We start from the raw sequence: 18,000 nt of genomic DNA on the forward strand, positions 1-18,000 counted from the left end.
TTTAAAGTAAACCCCAGACATGTTATTATTTGATCTGTACATATACATGTATCTTGAAAAGATAAAAACTTGTATAAAATAATCAACAAGAACCTGCTGTATAGCACAGGAAACTCTACTCAATATTCTGTAATAACCTAAAATGGGAAAAGTGTCTGACAATAGATGTATGTATATGTATAACTGAATCACTTTGCTGTATGCCTGAAACTAAACACAACACTGTAAATCAACTATACTCCAGTATAAAATAAAAATTTAAAAAAAAGAGAGAGAAAAAAACTTGTATAAAACATAACTATAATATGATTACCAGACCTTTAAAAAGTATGGATAATTCCTTAATGTCATCAAAACTTGAGTAGTTGTACACATATCATTATGCATACCCAGTGCTTGGATCTCTGTCCAAATAGAGGGAATAAGGAAAGTTCAACAGTTCTAGCAAATGGAATCTTATACTGAGTTCTTAGAACTAAGTTCTAGTTCTAACCAAGCATGCAAATTGCTTGATGACCTGGGCTGATTTGTCTAATCTTTCTGACACATTGTTGGCTAAGTGTCCTTGTTGGCCTGATATTTATTACATATTATTGTCCTGAAAATGTAAGTTTACTTAGTTTATTTGGATACAATCTATTAATAACCATAGGCTATAGTAGTAATAATATAAGCAAAAATGAGATAATGACTTTAACATTTAAAAAATTGCTCAGTTGGCCTATAGAATTAATTAGTACTAAGAAAATGTATTTTTCAGGTGTCTTCAGTTTTCATGAGGTAAAGAAAATTTGAGAACTCAAGACAGAGATAATGGAAAATCTCTTTTTTTCTTAATGAAAAAATAGCAGTTTTTCCATTGTTTAATGGAAAATAACATTTGGCTTTTGTATGGAGGGATATTTAAAAGTAAAGGACTGGGGTCAATCTCCCTGCATTGATCTGAAGATTCAGTATAATCCTTATAAAAATTCCAGCTGCCTTTTTTGGAGAAATTGACAAGCTGATCCTAAAATTCATATGAAAATGCAAGGGACCCAGAATCATCAAAAGAATCTTGAAAAAGAAGAACAAAGTTGGAGGACTCACATTTCCCAATTTTGAGACTTAAGTATAAAGTTACAGTAATCAACTGTGTAGTATTGACCTGCCATAGACATATAGATCAATATATACTGATCATATAGATCATCTATATTGGCATGGAATAGAATTGAGAGTCCAGAAGTAAACCTATATATTGATAGTCAGCTGATTTTTGACAAGGGTATGAAGATAATTCAGTGGGGGAAAGAATAACCTTTTCAACAAGCAATGCTGGGACAACTGGATATCCACATGCGAAAGAAAGAATTTGAACTCCTATCTCATACCATGTACAAAAACTAACTCAAAATGGATCAAAGCCCTAAATGTAAGAGTTAAAGCTGTAAAAGTCTTAGGAGAAAACCTAGGCATAAATCTTTTTAACTTTCTGTTGGGCAGTGACTTCTTAGATATGAGACCAAAAGCACAAGCAATAAAAAAAAAGATAATTGGACTTCATCAAAAGTAAAAACTTCAAGAAAGCAAAAAGACAATCCACAGAATGGGAGAAAATATTTACCAGTTATATATATGATAAGGGACTAGTGTCTAGAATATATAAAGAACTCTTATAATTCAACAATAAAAAGACAAATAACCCAACTTAAACATGGGCAAAGGATTTGAGTAAACATTTCTCTAAGGAAAATATAAGATAAGTAATAAGCACCTTAAAAGATGCTCAGCATCTTTTCATGAGGGAAATGAAAATCCAAACCACAATGAGATACCACTTCATACCAATTAGGATGGCTATTATAAAAAGAATGAACAATAACGAGTGTTGGTGAGGAAGTGGAGAAATTGGAACCCTTCATACGATGCTGACGGAAATGTAAAGTGGTGCAGCTGCTTTGGAAAAACTGTTTGGCAGTTCTTCAGAAAGTTAAACATAGAGTTATCATAGACCTAGCAATTTCACTCCTAGGTTGGTATGAGAAATGAAAACGTATCCACACAAAACTTGTGCACAAATGTTCACTCGTAATAGTCCAAAAGTGGGAACAACTCATAGTTGAATGAATAAACAAAATGTGTGTATCCATACAGTGGAATATTATTCAGATTTTCTTCAATTAAAAGGAATGAGATACTAAAAGATGTGCCAACATGGATGAACCTTGAAAACATGCTAATTGAAAGAAGCCAGATACAAAAAGCCACATATTGTATCATTGCACTTTTATAAAATGTTCACAACAGACAAATCCATGGAGACAAAGTAGGTTAGAGGTTTGTCAGGAGATAAGGAAAGGGAGAACTGGGAAGTGACTGCTTAACAGATACAGGATTCTTTCTGAGGTGATGAAGAGAAAACATTCTGGAATTAGTGGTGATAGTTGCACAACTCTGTGAATATACTACAACCACTGAATTGTATACTTCAAAAGGGTAAATTTTATGGTATATGAATTATGTTCCAGTTTGTTTTTAAATGTAATGGAGCTGGAACATATTTTTTCCCCTGGGATTCATTGTTGGTGCCAGTTTCTCCTGATTGTAAAAAAGGAGGAAGGGGTGGAGGAATAATATTACCTTGGCCATCAAGTCTTTGTAAATGTATTATTATAAAAGTTGCTAGATGTTCTAAGATTTACATTTTTCTGTTTCTTGAATATAGTGTGTTCTGGTAATCAACCGTTGGTTTACTGAGCATAGTTTCTTTTATGGGGAATGGCGTGCAGGGCCTGCTTGTGATCTCCTTTCTTCTTCTAGGCACCTTTTCCCTATTAAGAGCACGGGCTTAATGGTCAAAATATGTGGGTTTGAATCTTTTCCCCACCACTAATTCGCTGTGCGACCTTGGGCGTATTCCTTAACTTGTTGGTAACTCAGTTTCTTCATCTGCGAAATGAAAAAAGTATTAATTCCTTTTGAGGGAGTTGTTAGGATTAAGGAGATAATGTCTGAAGTACTTAAGTAAGAGCTCAGTTGTCAATTTCTCATGCTACCTCAGGCTTTTAGAAGGAAGTAAAAATTAAGCCAACCCCATGTCCGTGGTGATTTGTGCATTGAGGTTATTCCTGAGGTATTATTTTGAGGGGCGATTTGTAAGTATTGAACATGCAGGACTTTAATATTTTAATTTTATTTTAATCTTATTTTATTGTGTAATAAACAACTTATACTAAAAGTTTTTATTCTTTATTACTCAATTCTTTAGGGCAAAAAAATTGTGCCTTTTAAAAATAAAATATTGACAATTCGTCAAGCAAATAAAGCATTTTGTTTGTAGGAAAAAAATTTGGATGACAAAGCATATCGTAACATCCAGGAACTGGAAAATTATGCTGAAAACACACAGAGCTCTCTTCTTTATCTAACACTAGAAATATTGGGTAAGTTTTTTTTTTTAATACTTCTCTTTTTTAAAGAAAACACCTTTTTTTTTTTAAATTGAAGTGTAGTTGGTTTACAGTATTGTGTTAATTTCAGGTGTACAGGAAAGTGATTAATTTCAGATGTACAGGAAAGTGATTCAGTTATACATATATATGTATTTCAGATTCATTTCCATTATAGTTATTAGAATTGTGTTAATTTCAGGTGTACAAGAAAGTGTTAATTTGTGTTAATTTCAGGTGTACGGGAAAGTGATTCAGTTATACATATATATATATGTATTTCAGATTCTTTTCCATTATAGTTATTAGAAGATAATATAGTTCCCTGTGCTACACAGTAAATCCTTGTTGTTTATCTATTTTTTTTTTAACATCTTTATTGGGGTATAATTGCTTTACAATGGTGTGTTAGTTTCTGCTTTATAACAAAGTGAATCAGTCATACATAAACTTATGTTCCCATATGTCTTCCCTCTTGCGTCTCCCTCCCTCCCACCCTCCCTATCCCACCCCTCCAGGCTGTCACAAAGCACCGAGCCAATATCCCTGTGCCATGCGGCTGCTTCCCACTAGCTATCTACCTTACTACGTTTGTTAGTGTGTATATGTCCATGACTCTCTCTCGCCCTGTCACAGCTCACCCTTCCCACTCCCCATAACCTCAAGTCCGTTCTCTAGGAGGTCTGCGTTTTTATTTCTGCCTTACCCCTAGGTTCTTCATGACATTTTTTTTCCTTAAATTCCATATATATGTGTTAGCATACGGTATTTGTCTTTTTCTTTCTGACTTACTTCACTCTGTATGACAGACTCTAGGTCTATCCACCTCATTACAAATAGCTCAATTTCGTTTCTTTTTACGGCTGAGTAATATTCCATTGTATATATGTGCCACATCTTCTTTATCCATTCATCCGATGATGGGCACTTAGGTTGTTTCCATCTCCGGGCTATTGTAAATAGAGCTGCAATGAACATTTTGGTACATGACTCTTTTTGAATTTTGGTTTTCTCAGGGTATATGCCCAGTAGTGGGATTGCTGGGTCATATGGTAGTTCTATTTGTAGTTTTTTAAGGAACCTCCATACTGTTTTCCATAGTGGCTGAACCAATTCACATTCCCACCAGCAGTGCAAGAGTGTTCCCTTTTCTCCACACCCTCTCCAGCATTTATTGTTTCTAGATTTTTTGATGATGGCCATTCTGACTGGTGTGAGATGATATCTCATTGTAGTTTTGATTTGCATTTCTCTAATGATTAATGATGTTGAGCATTCTTTCATGTGTTTGTTGGCAGTCTGTGTATCTTCTTTGGAGAAATGTCTATTTAGGTCTTCTGCCCATTTTTGGATTGGGTTGTTTGTTTTTTTGTTATTGAGCTGCATGAGCTGCTTGTAAATTTTGGAGATTAATCCTTTGTCGGTTGCTTCATTTGCAAATATTTTCTCCCATTCTGAGGGTTGTCTTTTGGTCTTGTTTATGGTTTCCTTTGCTGTGCAAAAGCTTTGAAGTTTCATTAGGTCCCATTTGTTTATTTTTGTTTTTATTTCCATTACTCTAGGAGGTGGGTCAGAAAGGATCTTGCTGTGATTTATGTCATAGAGTGTTCTGCCTATGTTTTCCTCTAAGAGTTTGACAGTTTCTGGCCTTATATTTAGGTCTTTAATCCATTTTGAGCTTATTTTTGTGTATGGTGTTAGAGAGTGATCTAGTCTCATACTTTTACATGTACCTGTTCAGTTTTCCCAGCACCACTTATTGAAGAGGCTGTCCTTTCTCCACTGTACATTCCTGCCACCTTTATCAAAGATAAGGTGTCCATTGTTTATCTATTTTATGTGTAGTGGTGTGTTATCTGTTAATCCTGTACTCCTAATTTATCCCCCTCCCCTTCTTTCCTCTTTGGTAACCATAAGTTTGTTTTCTAAGTCTGTGAGTATGTTTCTGTTTTGTAAATAAGTTCATTTGTATTATTTTTTAGATTCTACATATAAGTGATATTATATAATATTTGTCTTTATCTGATTTACTTCACTCAGTATGATAATCTCTAGGTCCATCTATGTTGCTGCAGATGGTAATATTTCATTCTTTTTTATGGCTGAGTCATATTCCATTGTGTGTGTGTGTGTGTGTGTGTGTATACACACACACACACATGCATGCCCCACATCTTCTTTATTGACTCTTCTGTTGATGGACACTTAGGTTGCTTCCATGTCTTGGCTATTGTAAATAGCACTACTATGAACATTGGAGTGCATGTATCTTTTCGAATTAGTTTTCATCTTTTCCAGATATATATGCCCAGGAGTGGGATTGCTGGATCATGTGGTAACTCTATTTTTGGTTTTTTAAGGAACCTGCATACTGTTAAGAAAACACCTTTTAGACTTCACTCTTTCACAATCTGACAGTCTAACCAGTTTAACACTGAAGTTTTTCTTTGCACCAACTAGAAAGGAATAGCTTTTTTTTTTTTTTTTTTTTTTTGAGTAAGAAGGGGAATATAATATATACCTTTCTTTGGAATGGAATGTAGACTAATCACAATACCCAGGCTCTCATAAAAGGACTTTAGCTGCCTCATGAGAATGCTGTAATTAATAATCTGGTAATTGCAGATGATTCTATTTTTTTATGCATCTCCTACAATTTGGAAGGCCCATGGCCTGACTCCTTCCTTCTCTGTCAATAATACTTCCCCATGTTTAAAAACAAAAGGTAGAAGAAATAAAACTGTATATCTAAAAGTTTTATGAGATTTGTCTTAAAAAAAACCAATTATGCCACTTAGATGGTATTTTTCCTACTTTGATTTTGTTCTAAGTTGGTGAGGTCTTATTGTAATGAGGAAATTATTTGGGACAAGGACAATATCATCCATTTGAGGAAGGTAATATGTCTTTATGTCACCCTAAAAGAACAACCCAAGTCCCTACCAAATTTCCCAGGCCTGTTCTGTCTGCACATTCAGTGACATGTTTGCCAACACAATGAAAGGAGGGAGCAAAGAGCAGAATGTTTGTTAAGCATATACTTAAAATGAGGTCATATGGAAATTGCACTGAGGAGAAGAAATGCAAGACTTGCAGTGTTTTTCCACGATAGCTAATTAAAATTCCAAATGTGCTCTTGGTGTGCTGTACTCTGAGGAAAACTCTTTTATTTAAAAGTTGAAGTTCAGAAACCTGTTTATGGTAAATGGTCAGCTTGTCTTTGTGCCCAGTTTTACTCTCATACATCCTGTTTTTCAGATATAAAACATGGGAGAAACACCTTTTACATGTTTAGGTCATTTCTCTATGCTGCTTCTGTTGACTTGTTATGCATTTAAAGAGAAAAGAGCAGCCCAGTTGATTTCTAAAATCATAGGTATAAAGGATCTTCATGCAGATCATGCCGCAAGTCACATTGGAAAAGCACAAGGCATTGTAACTTGCTTGAGAGCAACGCCGTATCATGGTAGCAGAAGAAGAGTATTCCTTCCCATGGATATTTGTATGCTGGTAAGGCCGTTGTTTGTACCCTCTAATTATTTACCTCAAGAATATGGGGAGGGACGTCCTGTCTTGGTTCTCTGCTTAGTCTATTCAAGTGACCGTTTTGAAACACATGCTTATTGCTTTTTTGCTCCAGAGTTATCAAGTTAGAATTTTATCAGTCAGGCATTTTAGGTCTGTGGTGGAGCTATGAGTAAGAAGGTTCAGAGAACCTCACTTGGTGTACTTACATGTTGATGCCTTACTCCCTTTCAAGCAATTTCAGTAATTATTCCTAGTGGTCACCTTAGCCTGTTCTTTATTTTATTTTAAAGGAGGAAATAATCCATTAAAAAAGAATACTGTTTATGAGAACTTTTGTTTTCTGGAGGAGGTTCATTATTGTCTGTTCTATTAAACTTCTTATCTGTTTGTTTCGTGCTTTATTTTGTTTCACCTACAACTGTCATTAGTTAGCATCTTGTTGCATATTCTTCCAGGAGAGAGAGTGTCTGTGTGTGTGTCTATATACGCACTCACATACATATAGATATATTTTAAAAAGTAAAATAGGGGACTTCCCTCGTGGTCCAGTGGTTAAGAATCCTCCTTCCAATGCAGGGGACGTGGGTTCGATCCCTCGTTAGAGAACTAAGATCCCACATGCCACGGGGTAACTAAGCCTGCATGCTCTAGAGCCTGAGCGCTGTACCTACTGAGCCTGTGCGCTCTGGAGCCCCTGCGCCGCAACTAGAAAGCTCTCGCGCTGCAGCTGCTGAGCCTGCGCACCACAACTAGAGAGAAGCCCGCACACTGCAATGAAAGAGCCTGCATGCCACGTGTGCCACAACTAAGACCTGGTGCAGCCAAACAAAGAAACAAACAAACAAATAAATAAATATTAAAAAAAAAAGAAAGAAAACTGACATCATGCAGGCTGCACGGCGTGGCCAAAAAAAACCAAAAACCAAGAAAACAAAATAGGCATTATACTGTATATACTGTTCTATCACCAGTTTTCTTGAGCTAGTTTTAATTGTGCTTTTTGAATCCTGATGTAATGTACATTTTCCCACACAGCATGGTGTTTCACAAGAGGATTTTCTACGGAAGAGCCAAGATAAAAATGTGAGAGATGTGGTATATGACATGGCCAGCCAGGCACACTTGCACCTAAAGCATGTAAGTAGCCTCTTTTTGCCAAATCATTTAGGAAACTATCATTTCTAGCTGTGGCTACTCCTAGAGCATGGTTGTAGTGTTCTCTGTTTGGCAGTCCATATCCATCGCTCACTGAAATCCCAATAGATTTATCTCAGGGATTATTATAAACTTTTTCTACTTTAAAAAAAATCTCCTTCTCCCTCTCAGCTTCCTCAGTTAGGCTCCTCTCTGATCCATCCGCTCACTATTTCTCTCTCAGGGGACAGTGTGTCTTTCTGCCTTGTTAAGGCTGATGCCTCTTCTACTCTTCCAGGACCTTGCGTCGTCAGCAGTTCCCAGCTGGTATTTTCAGTTGGCCTTTCTGATAACTTGCCCCTTTTATCTTCTGGTTTGTTGCTATTGCCTTCTGAAGTTACAGGCAGCCCATTGGACCCTTCTGTCTCTTATTTTCCCCTCCCAATTAACCTTTTTTGCATAAGTGTTCTACCTTCATTTTACCTCAAGGCCCTCACCACCATGGTACCGTTCACCATACTATAATTTGGCTTTCATCCTGCTTACTCTAATAATAATCTCTAGTATATAATCTCCTTACTGCCACATTTAAAGAAGTGTCTGATTTGTTGCATTCTTAAACCTTCTTGGTAGCTTTATTCTAAATGCTTCCAAGATGTGAGCGAATGTAACTTATCTAGGTTGCTCAGTCAAAATAGCTTTCTGAAACTAAAATTTACATGTAATTTATTAGAGCCCAGAAAGTACAAACAAGTGATTGCCATATTTAATATAACTTAAATATATTAAAGCTATAATACTAAAACTTACCAACTAATTAAGCTATAATAAGTCATTAAAAAATAAAGAGTGATTTAGAGAGGGTAGATGTTTTATATGTATATGTATGTATGTGAATGTGTGTGTGTGTGTGTGCATATATATATATATATATATATACACACACATACATATACGTACACACATATAACAGAGGAAGAATCAGCTGGACCTGATAACTGTTTGGATTGTAGCAGAATCAGGAAGCAGGAAAGTCGCAGGCTGCATGGAGTTCAAATATAGATGGTGATGATGCCAGTCAGAGACTACAATAAAAAAGCAGTGGTGTGCTGGGTGCTGATCAGTAGCTGCTGGACATCATTGAATGTAAGGGGATTAGAGGGCATTTAGGGAGGTGGGCTAAAATGCAGATTGTAGGATTGTGACTTTAAGAGGAGATCAGAACTGGAGGTACAGATTGGGGAGTCATCCAGGTGGAAGGCTTATGTTTAAAGCTCTAAGTGTGGCTATGCTGTTGTCCAAGGAGAATATACATTTAAACCATAAGACCAAAGGCAGAACCTTGAGCCCACCTCCATTTCTCAGGTAGGAGGAGGAAGGGCCATTTAATAGGAAGAAGCAGAAGGAAAGAATGATCAAAAGAAGTGGGAGAACTCAGAGTCAGTGTCTTGGAAACCTAGGGAGGAGCAAGTTCCAAGAATGGGGAATACTGAAATTTTGCATTTCTTGGAGAGATTGAGAGAAAAGATAGGTACGATGATTAGTAAATTGTGGATGGTCTTGAAGAGAGCAATTGTAGTAGGTGGGGTAAGTGAGTCAGGAGTAAGAAGCAGTATCTGACAGTATAAGCAAAGACCTTCAGACAGAAGTGGGCGTGGTGAGGGCTGGATGATGGGCGTCAGCCTAAGTGCATCAGGGCTCTGTAGTCTGGAGTAGTAGGGTGTTAGGTTGGATAGATGAGGTTAGATTCAAGATGTGTAGGCCTTTGAATTCCAAGATGAATATTTGGGACATGATCTATCAGGGAGTTAAGTTAAAGAAAGGAAAAGTAAAACAGTGACTTTAGGACATGAATTTGGCTGGCTCTGGCTCTGGGGCATGAATTAAAGGTTGGGGAACACAGAGGCAGGAAGATCAGCTAGAAGGATCTTATATTCATCAAGACAGGAGGGAGTGACATCCAAGCTGGGAAGGTGCTGGGACTTGTATGTAAGTACAGTTGACCCTTGAACAATCACGGGGGTTAAGGGCTCCAACCTTCCACGCAGTTGGAAATCCATGTATAATTTATAGGTGGTCTTCTGTATCCAAGGTGGAGTCAACCAACCAAGGATCATGTAGTGCTGTAGTATTTACTGTTGAAAAAAATCTGCATGTAAGTGAACCCATGTTATTCTAGGGTCACCTGTATGTCTTCATTTGCCCCTTACCACAGAGCTGGGGGGGGGTCAAAGTTATAAGGCAGTTGGAAATGTCAAAACCAAATGTAAGAAAGAAGAGAATTCTTAATATAGTACCTTTTCCTGATTCCTTTAGGTTTGGCAAATTAATCTCAACCGACAGGAGATGAGAACTATTTTCTTGCTTTCGAGAGCGTCCCTAGCAGTGCTGATAATTTAAACTGCTGGTGTTGCTTTGTGTTCACTTTCAGAGGGAGAGTGTTTATTTCCAGAAATATTTGTATTTCAAACCAGTTTCCTTTTGTCTTCCTTTTTTAGGCTAGGTCCTTCCACAAAAGTGTTCCTGTGAAAGCATTTCCTGCTTTCCTTCAGACGGTAAGTAGATTAACAGAGAAGGTTGTTTAATTAATGAAGCAGATGTGTATAATTTTTTTTTTCTATTTTATAAGGTTCCCAGTGCAGTTCTTTAGTTTGGAATCTTTGTTTTGTTTTCCTCCCTGTGGTATGTTTTGTTAGTTACATTCTGCTTTTGGTGAAGGTCATGCCTCTGTTCCCCAGAGGCAGGTGAGTGGAATTGTCATTAGCACTGGCTGCAGCCATACTGCATCGTTTTGAATCTGTTTTGCCACTTACTAGCTGTGGAACAAGTTCCTTAATCACTATGTACCTCAGTTTATTCATAGGTAAGATGGGAATCATAGGAGAAACCACCTCATAGGAGTGTTAGGCTACTTATGGCTATATAAATATGACTTAATAGTCTATTATATTTTTTCTCCTTAGTGACCATATTGTAGCACTGGTTCCCGAAAGTGGTTCACAGACCAGTGCCGAGCTGGCTGCATCAGAATAATCTGGAAGGCTTCTTCAAAAATACAGATTCCTGGGGTCTTCTTACTAAATAAGACTCTTGAGGTTGGGGAGGGGAGCATTTCTAAGAGGATCTGTGATTTTTAAAAATTCTCCAGGTGATTCTGATGTGTAGCCTGGTTCAGGAACCATTGTGGTAAAATACATAAAGAAATGAGAATAGCTTCCAGTTAGTAGCACCTACTGTGGGACAGGTTCTGAGCTAGGTCATTACATACGTTATTCCTAGGTGTGGTTTACTTCATTTTATAGATAGAAACCAAGGTTCAAAGATCTGTGATGTTTGAAAATGGAAAATTCATGCATTTTCTACGGTACCAAACATACCTTCTACATTTTTCCCTAAAATATATTTAAAGATTCATTTCTATCCTTTCACATCTTCTATCCTGGGTCTCAGTTCTGAGTGTTTGAAATCATTTTCTTTCTTTTCTGGGTTCACTTATTATAAAAGTAATATGTTAACGTTTTAGATGTTCACATAAGAGGAGGCAAAAGAAATTAGAATGCTCTCACAATTCTATCCTTTCCAGAGATAATGTCTGTTCATCTTTCTGGACTTCTTATGTTCATGTAATTATATATGTATTTTTTGTATAAATGAGGTGTCGAGCATCTCTTTCTGTGTCAACACATTGTTCTGTATCACCATTTTTAATTGTTATTTATTTGGTTATTTGGTGATGTACTATCATCTCTTTTGTCTCTCTTTTTTTTTTTCTATTTTTTTCTTTTCTTTTCTTTTCTTTTTTTTTTGGCTGCACCACACAGCATGCAGGATCCTAGTTCCCCAACCAGGGATCAAATCCACACCCCATGCAGTGGAAGTGTGGAGTCCCAACCACTGGACCTCTGGGGAAGTACCCATCACCTGTCTTGACTTATAAGCTCTAAGAAAGTTCAAGACTTTGTCTGTTTTGTTCACTTTTGTGAAATAGGTTGTTCTCAACTCTGCTTGTCCATTAGAATCACTTGGGGAACTTTTAAAGCAAAACAAAGCAATATTGGGCCTGTCCCCAAACCAGTTAAATCATATCAAAGAGGTTGGATCTAGGCACTGATACTTCTTAAAAGTTCCCCCAGTAATAATGAAGTGCAGCTAGGCCTAAGAACCACTATCTTAGGCTAGTGGTGTGGTCCCCGGGCCAGCAATATATGCCTCGGATATTGTTAGAAATGTAGATCTTGGGATCCACCACAGACCTAATGGATCAGAAACTCTAGGGGCTGGAGCCCAGCTCTGTTTCCGTCCTGTGCCAGGAGAAAGTAGAGGGACTACATGGTAATTTCCGAGGAGCTCCTTCTATCCTACACCCTCATTCCAGCTGGGGCACATCTCTTCTCATTTGTTTTATATATGGAGCATCTGTTAATTACTTTGTTCAAAGAAAAGGTTTTGCTGTTTAAAAATGGTTTGAAAATGACTAGTCTAGGGTAGAGTATGTTGTGCTCTATAGATGAGGTTTTAAGAAGCTATATTCAGAAATTGTAACATCTTTTTTTTTTTAAGTGTCGGTTCATTGGTTTATTTATTTATTTTTGGCTGTGTGGGGTCTTAGTTTCTGTGCAAGGGCTTTCTCCAGTTGCAGCAAGCGGGGGCCACTCTTCATCACGGTGCGCGGGCCTCTCACTATCGTGGCCTCTCTTGTTGCGGAGCACAGGCTCCAGATGCGCAGGCTCAGTAGTTGTGGCTCACGGGCCCAGTCGCCCCGTGGCATGTGGGATCCTCCCAGACCAGGGCTCGAACCCGTGTTCCCTGCATCGGCAGGCAGATTCTCAACCACTGCCCCAGGGAAGCCCAGAAATTGTAACGTCTTTGAGAATTTTGCAATGAATTTGTTACTTTGAACAATTTATTTACCATTAACCATGAACCAAATCCTAATTTGTGAATGCCCAGTTGAGCTCTAATTTTGAGGTCATGTTTCATCTGTATTTTAATGGAATTTTCTCCTAATTATAAAAGCATTACATTCTCATAATAGAGATTTGGAAAATATAAAAAGAATATTAGAAGAAAATAACAATCACCTACAATTCCCAGACCCAGAGGTAAATGCTATGTACACTGTTCTTTCTTTTAAATGAATTTCTGTGTATATTTAAAGTCACACTTTATATGGCAGTGTCCTATTTATCAAACATTTAACCACATCATTAGAGATATTAATACAATATTTGATGGCTGTATAATACTCTCGTGCTTGTATCTTAATTTCATTAACTATTCTTTATAATTGGATATTATAAAACTATTAAAATGAACATAATAAAGTTCTTAGAGATGGAAAGTTAATAACAGTATATGAATTAATTTTTTAAAAAAGCAGGTTACAGAACATTATGAATAACATGAGCTCTTTTTTCCAAAAATAAAAGAGAACATGTGAAAGTACACTAAAATATCTTCAAAGTTTTTTCTCTTAACGTGTTTTTTATTTGATATCTACAAATGAATATATATGTATGCATGTATTATAAAGGATAACATAATGAACACCCATGAACTCACCACTTAATCCAGAAACTAGAATGTCACCATTAAATTGCACTCATGTGTTTTCCCAATCTCATCCCCTTGACTCTGCCTTCCTCCTCCAAGTAGCTATCCTGAATTTTGTATTTATTATCTTGCTTTTATTCTAGAAAAGCTTTTCCCTATTTTATGTATTCCTAACCAAAATGTTGCTTCTTTTTGGCTGCATTGGGTCTTCATTGCTGCACGTGGGCTTTCCCTAGTTGCGTAGAGCGGGGGCTACTCTGTTGTGGTGTGCGGGCTTCTCATTGCGGTGGCTTCTCTTGTTGTGGAGCACGGGCTCTAGGCATGCGAGCTTCAGTAGTTGTGGCATGTGGGCTCAGTAGTTGTGGCTTGTGGGCTCTAGAGCACAGGCTCAGTAGTGGCACATGGGCTTAGTTGCCCTGCGGCATGTGGGATCTTCCTGGACCAGGGATCGAACCCATGTCCCCTGCATTGGCAGGAGGATTCTTAACCACTGCACCACGAGGGAAGTCCCTTAGGTTTTTTTTTTTTTTTTTTTTTGAGCTGTTTATGTCTTCTGGGTTACACACACACACACACACACACACACACACAAACAGTGTTTCTAAGATTTATCCATATTATTGCATCTAGCTACATTTATTTCATGGCAGCTTAATATTTCATTGTGTGAACATTTATTTTTTTGTCAAAGAACTTCTGGATTGTTTCCAGAGTTTTTGCATTTGTGCACATTAATGCACATGTTTCTTGCCATACATATATATAAGTGCAGGGTTTCAAAAGTAGAGAGTGAATTTGTATGTACACTCATCCGTTTATAGTGTATAGAAGTCTGGGAGAACACACAGTCCTTTGGACAAGCATATGCTCTCTGTGGGTCACACAGGTTGCGCTGCAGAACTCTAAGGGGAGCTGTACACGTGGGCTGAGAAGGCGGTGGGGCCGCTTCACATTGTGCAGTGCAAAAGTAGGTGGCTTCTCTGTTTAATAAAAATTTACAAATTAATAAGATTGAAAAACATAAAGAGCACTGCCCATCATCAGTGTTTTCCATCGTGGCCCCCGGTCCCAGAGAAAGCTTTGTCAAGTTTTGTGTGATGGGGGGAGCATGGTGTGACGTTTATAGGGACCTGTGATTGTTCTCCCTGGCTGCAAATTGTTTTCCAGCAAGAACATGGACACCCTTTAAACTTTTTCACAAAATAATTTTTTAAAGAAACAACTTGAGCTCCCCCTCATGGCACTGTGTGTTTCTGTGTGTGTGTGTGGGGCGGGGTTCATTTTCCTCAAATGAAACACCCCTTTTGTATTCTACAGAATCTAGTAATAAGACCTGGCAAATAATTTCTCTGTCACATTTTGACCAGAACACTAAATTATGATCAGAATTGGCTTGATGTTTCTAGTACTAGATCTGTGACATAGTTTTACTGGCTTCATAGAAAACTTCTTAGAAGATGTCTTTATTCTCTGTCTCTTTTAAAATTTTCATTTACATTCTTAGTATGTAGAAGACCATCTCAGGAAAACTAAAATAGCCTTAATACCTGCTGGGTTTGTTTTTGTTTCTTTTAAAGACTTAATCATTCTGTGATCTAGTGACCATTATTCTCTTTTTTCAGGTTGCTCTGGAGGATTATTTAAAGAAAATTCAACAAGTGGATTTTGATATATTCCACCCATCTTTACAGCAGAAGAATACTTTACTTCCATTATCTTTGTATATTCAGTCATGGAGAAAAAGATATTAAAATAATTTCGTGGCACTGATATTTACTTTTATTAGTTTTACAAAAGTGTACTAGTTTAGGGTTCTTGTTTACAAACAACAGGAACTGTTTACTGCTTAAGGAGAAAATTCACTTATTGGATGAGTGTGTAGGTCACAGAATTAATGAGAAGTTGCTGTACACTAGTACAAAAGTGTACTAGTTTAGGGTTCTTGTTTACAAACAACAGGAACTGTTTACTGTTTAAGGAGAAAATTCACTTATTGGATGAGTGTGTAGGTCACAGAATTAATGAGAAGTTGCTGTGGGGCCGTGATGCCCAGATTCTGCTGCAGGCACCGCCCTTGTCACCAGCAGCCCAGACAGTGTCTGCTGTGCCATCCTTGCAGAGTCCGAGCCCCAGGAAGGAGTATCGTTTTAGCTGTGTTTAGGCTGCAGGCCATGCTTCAGCCACCAGAGGGCAGGGGGAAGCACGTCTCCTCCCGTCCTCACCCTTGGAGAAGAATGGGGAAGGGGCTCAAGAAGTACTAGGTTTGCATGCTGAGCAGCCAAAACCCAGGCGTCCAGGACAGCTGGGAAATGCGTTTATTTAGGGATCATGAAGAGTGAAGTTAATATTTGAGGAGTGTCAGTCGCTGTGTTGAGGGCCTTGTATCTCTAACATTTAATCTTTACCACCCTGTGAAAATTTGTCCATGATGATAAAATAACTTCTTTCAAGAGCTCGAACCCTAACTTGACTTTAGATCTGGCCGATTTGAAGGCTTTTACTTTTTTGTTTACCCTTTTGCTTCACTCTCTATTACTGAGCATTATCATCATGAACAAAACTGTATTAACAAAATGTGTATTAATGTAGGGCTTCCCTGGTGGCGCAGTGGTTGGGAGTCCGCCTGCCGATGCAGGGGACACGGGTTCGTGCCCCGGTCCGGGAAGATCCCACGTGCCGCGGAGCGTCTGGGCCCGTGAGCCATGGCCGGTAAGCCTGCGCATCCGGAGCCTGTGCTCCGCAACGGGAGAGGCCACAACAGTGAGAGGCCCGCGTACCACAAAAAAAAAAAAAAAAAGTGTATTAATGTAAATTAAATTAACAAAATTGTATTGAACATTCATTAAGGGGATACTACATTTTTAAAAACTACTATACTAGTTGAGCTTCCCACTAAAAAGCTCTGTGCTGTATACTTTACAGTGTTCTCATCTGATCTTCAAAACTGTGAAACAAGGAACATTTTTGGTAATTAAAAATTTTTAATTATAACATACATACTAATTGCAAAAACCAAAATTGTTTACATTGCTGGTAGTTGGCAGATCTGGACTCTGAATGAGTCTCTGACTCCTAAAACCAGAATTATGCCCTAGTTTCCTTTTCCTTTCTTTTTAGTGGTCATGTTTCCTGCGCACTCCCACCTCCGCTGTACCATTTCTCTATGCCATCTCAAGCCTTTGGTTTCAGCTATGGGTTAGTGCCTACTTCAATTGTGAATTAATGATGGCTTAAAGTATTACACTTTTGTAAATAAAATTCAAATGGAGAACTGCCTGAGGGCAAGAATACATAGTTTTATTCATCTTAGGATTCCCCCCAGCACCTCGTATGGCTTCTGATTTAGAGCAAGTGGAGATTAATAAATGTATAAATGAATGAACATACAGTGCTGTTGTTTATGTTAGTGTACTTTTGGTTTATACTGATGCCGAAAGAATATCCTCTTATTTAATCCTGTGGCTTTAGAGAGCTTAAAGCTTATCTAAAAGAGGAAAATCCAGGGAAGTGGGACACATTTCCTCTTGGGATTCTGAATGGTCCAGAGTTGAAAATTCATTAGAGATAGTCTTTATTAGTAAGAATTGTCTGTGGCTCTTAGCAGGTTAAATCTGGCAGCAATCAATCGCTAAGCATCTTAGTTCCTATGTAAGAAGGGTTAAAAAGAGGGGTTTAAACACTCAACTGGATTACTGGATTTTTTACTGGCTCAGAAGCCAATTTACTTTAAGTAAATAATTTCAAAATACTTTCTAAGCTGTTTGAAATTTGATGCTTAGAGAGTTGGATGAACTGACGTTTCCAGTCTCCTAGAGATTAAGATAGGGTCTTATTCGGTGACATTTACTGTACTATTAATTTCCTGGCATAAAAGATACTCCCGTAGATGGTGCCAACATTGTTTTTCATTTTTCAGATCTCTTTTTTAGAGCATTTAAAGGAGTCAGATACATTTTCAAACCATTTAAGATGTATTTTGATATTGAATAGGTAGAGAGCAACAGATAACAAATGTTAAGTATTAATCTCAATGTAGGTAAAGTTGCTTATCATAAAATGCATTTGAGTAGTTCCAAATCAGCTGGCATTATTTTTTCTATTGGTTAAATCTCTCCTTTTGATGAAATTAAATTACTCTTGAGAAATACAACAGCAGTTAACCCTTAGCACGAACTTGGACAGGTGATGTGCTCTTGTGCTCCTAAGCTTTAATATTCACAGAGCAGTAGGTCTTTATTTTCCAAAGGATAAAACTGCCTCAGTTCAAGGTCACACAGCCATTAGAACTAGAGCTGGATGCCAAACCCACATTAGTTCAATGCCAAAGCCCACAACCCATATATTTTTACTATTC

General features: G+C 37.6%; 1 protein-coding gene and 1 non-coding gene across 2 annotated transcripts in view; both read left to right on the forward strand.

Moving 5' to 3' along the window:
• The window catches only part of NDUFAF6 (NADH:ubiquinone oxidoreductase complex assembly factor 6), a 40,090-nt gene extending 22,483 nt beyond the window's left edge, over nucleotides 1-17,607 (forward strand). The window contains exons 5-9 of the mRNA XM_059994926.1: nucleotides 3,323-3,425; nucleotides 6,808-6,941; nucleotides 7,995-8,096; nucleotides 10,592-10,648; nucleotides 15,269-17,607. Of these exons, the coding sequence (XP_059850909.1) occupies nucleotides 3,323-3,425; nucleotides 6,808-6,941; nucleotides 7,995-8,096; nucleotides 10,592-10,648; nucleotides 15,269-15,397 (525 nt within the window). The 3' untranslated portion in view covers nucleotides 15,398-17,607. The remainder of the gene's footprint in view (nucleotides 1-3,322; nucleotides 3,426-6,807; nucleotides 6,942-7,994; nucleotides 8,097-10,591; nucleotides 10,649-15,268) is intronic.
• On the forward strand, nucleotides 8,702-8,805 carry LOC132413444 (small nucleolar RNA SNORA14). Its single transcript, XR_009516738.1, has one exon. It is a non-coding gene; the product is annotated as a small nucleolar RNA SNORA14 (small nucleolar RNA).
• Nucleotides 17,608-18,000: the final 393 nt, after the last annotated feature.

This window comes from Delphinus delphis, chromosome 17 (genome assembly GCF_949987515.2).
Source record: "Delphinus delphis chromosome 17, mDelDel1.2, whole genome shotgun sequence".
Taxonomy (NCBI): Eukaryota; Metazoa; Chordata; class Mammalia; order Artiodactyla; family Delphinidae; genus Delphinus; species Delphinus delphis.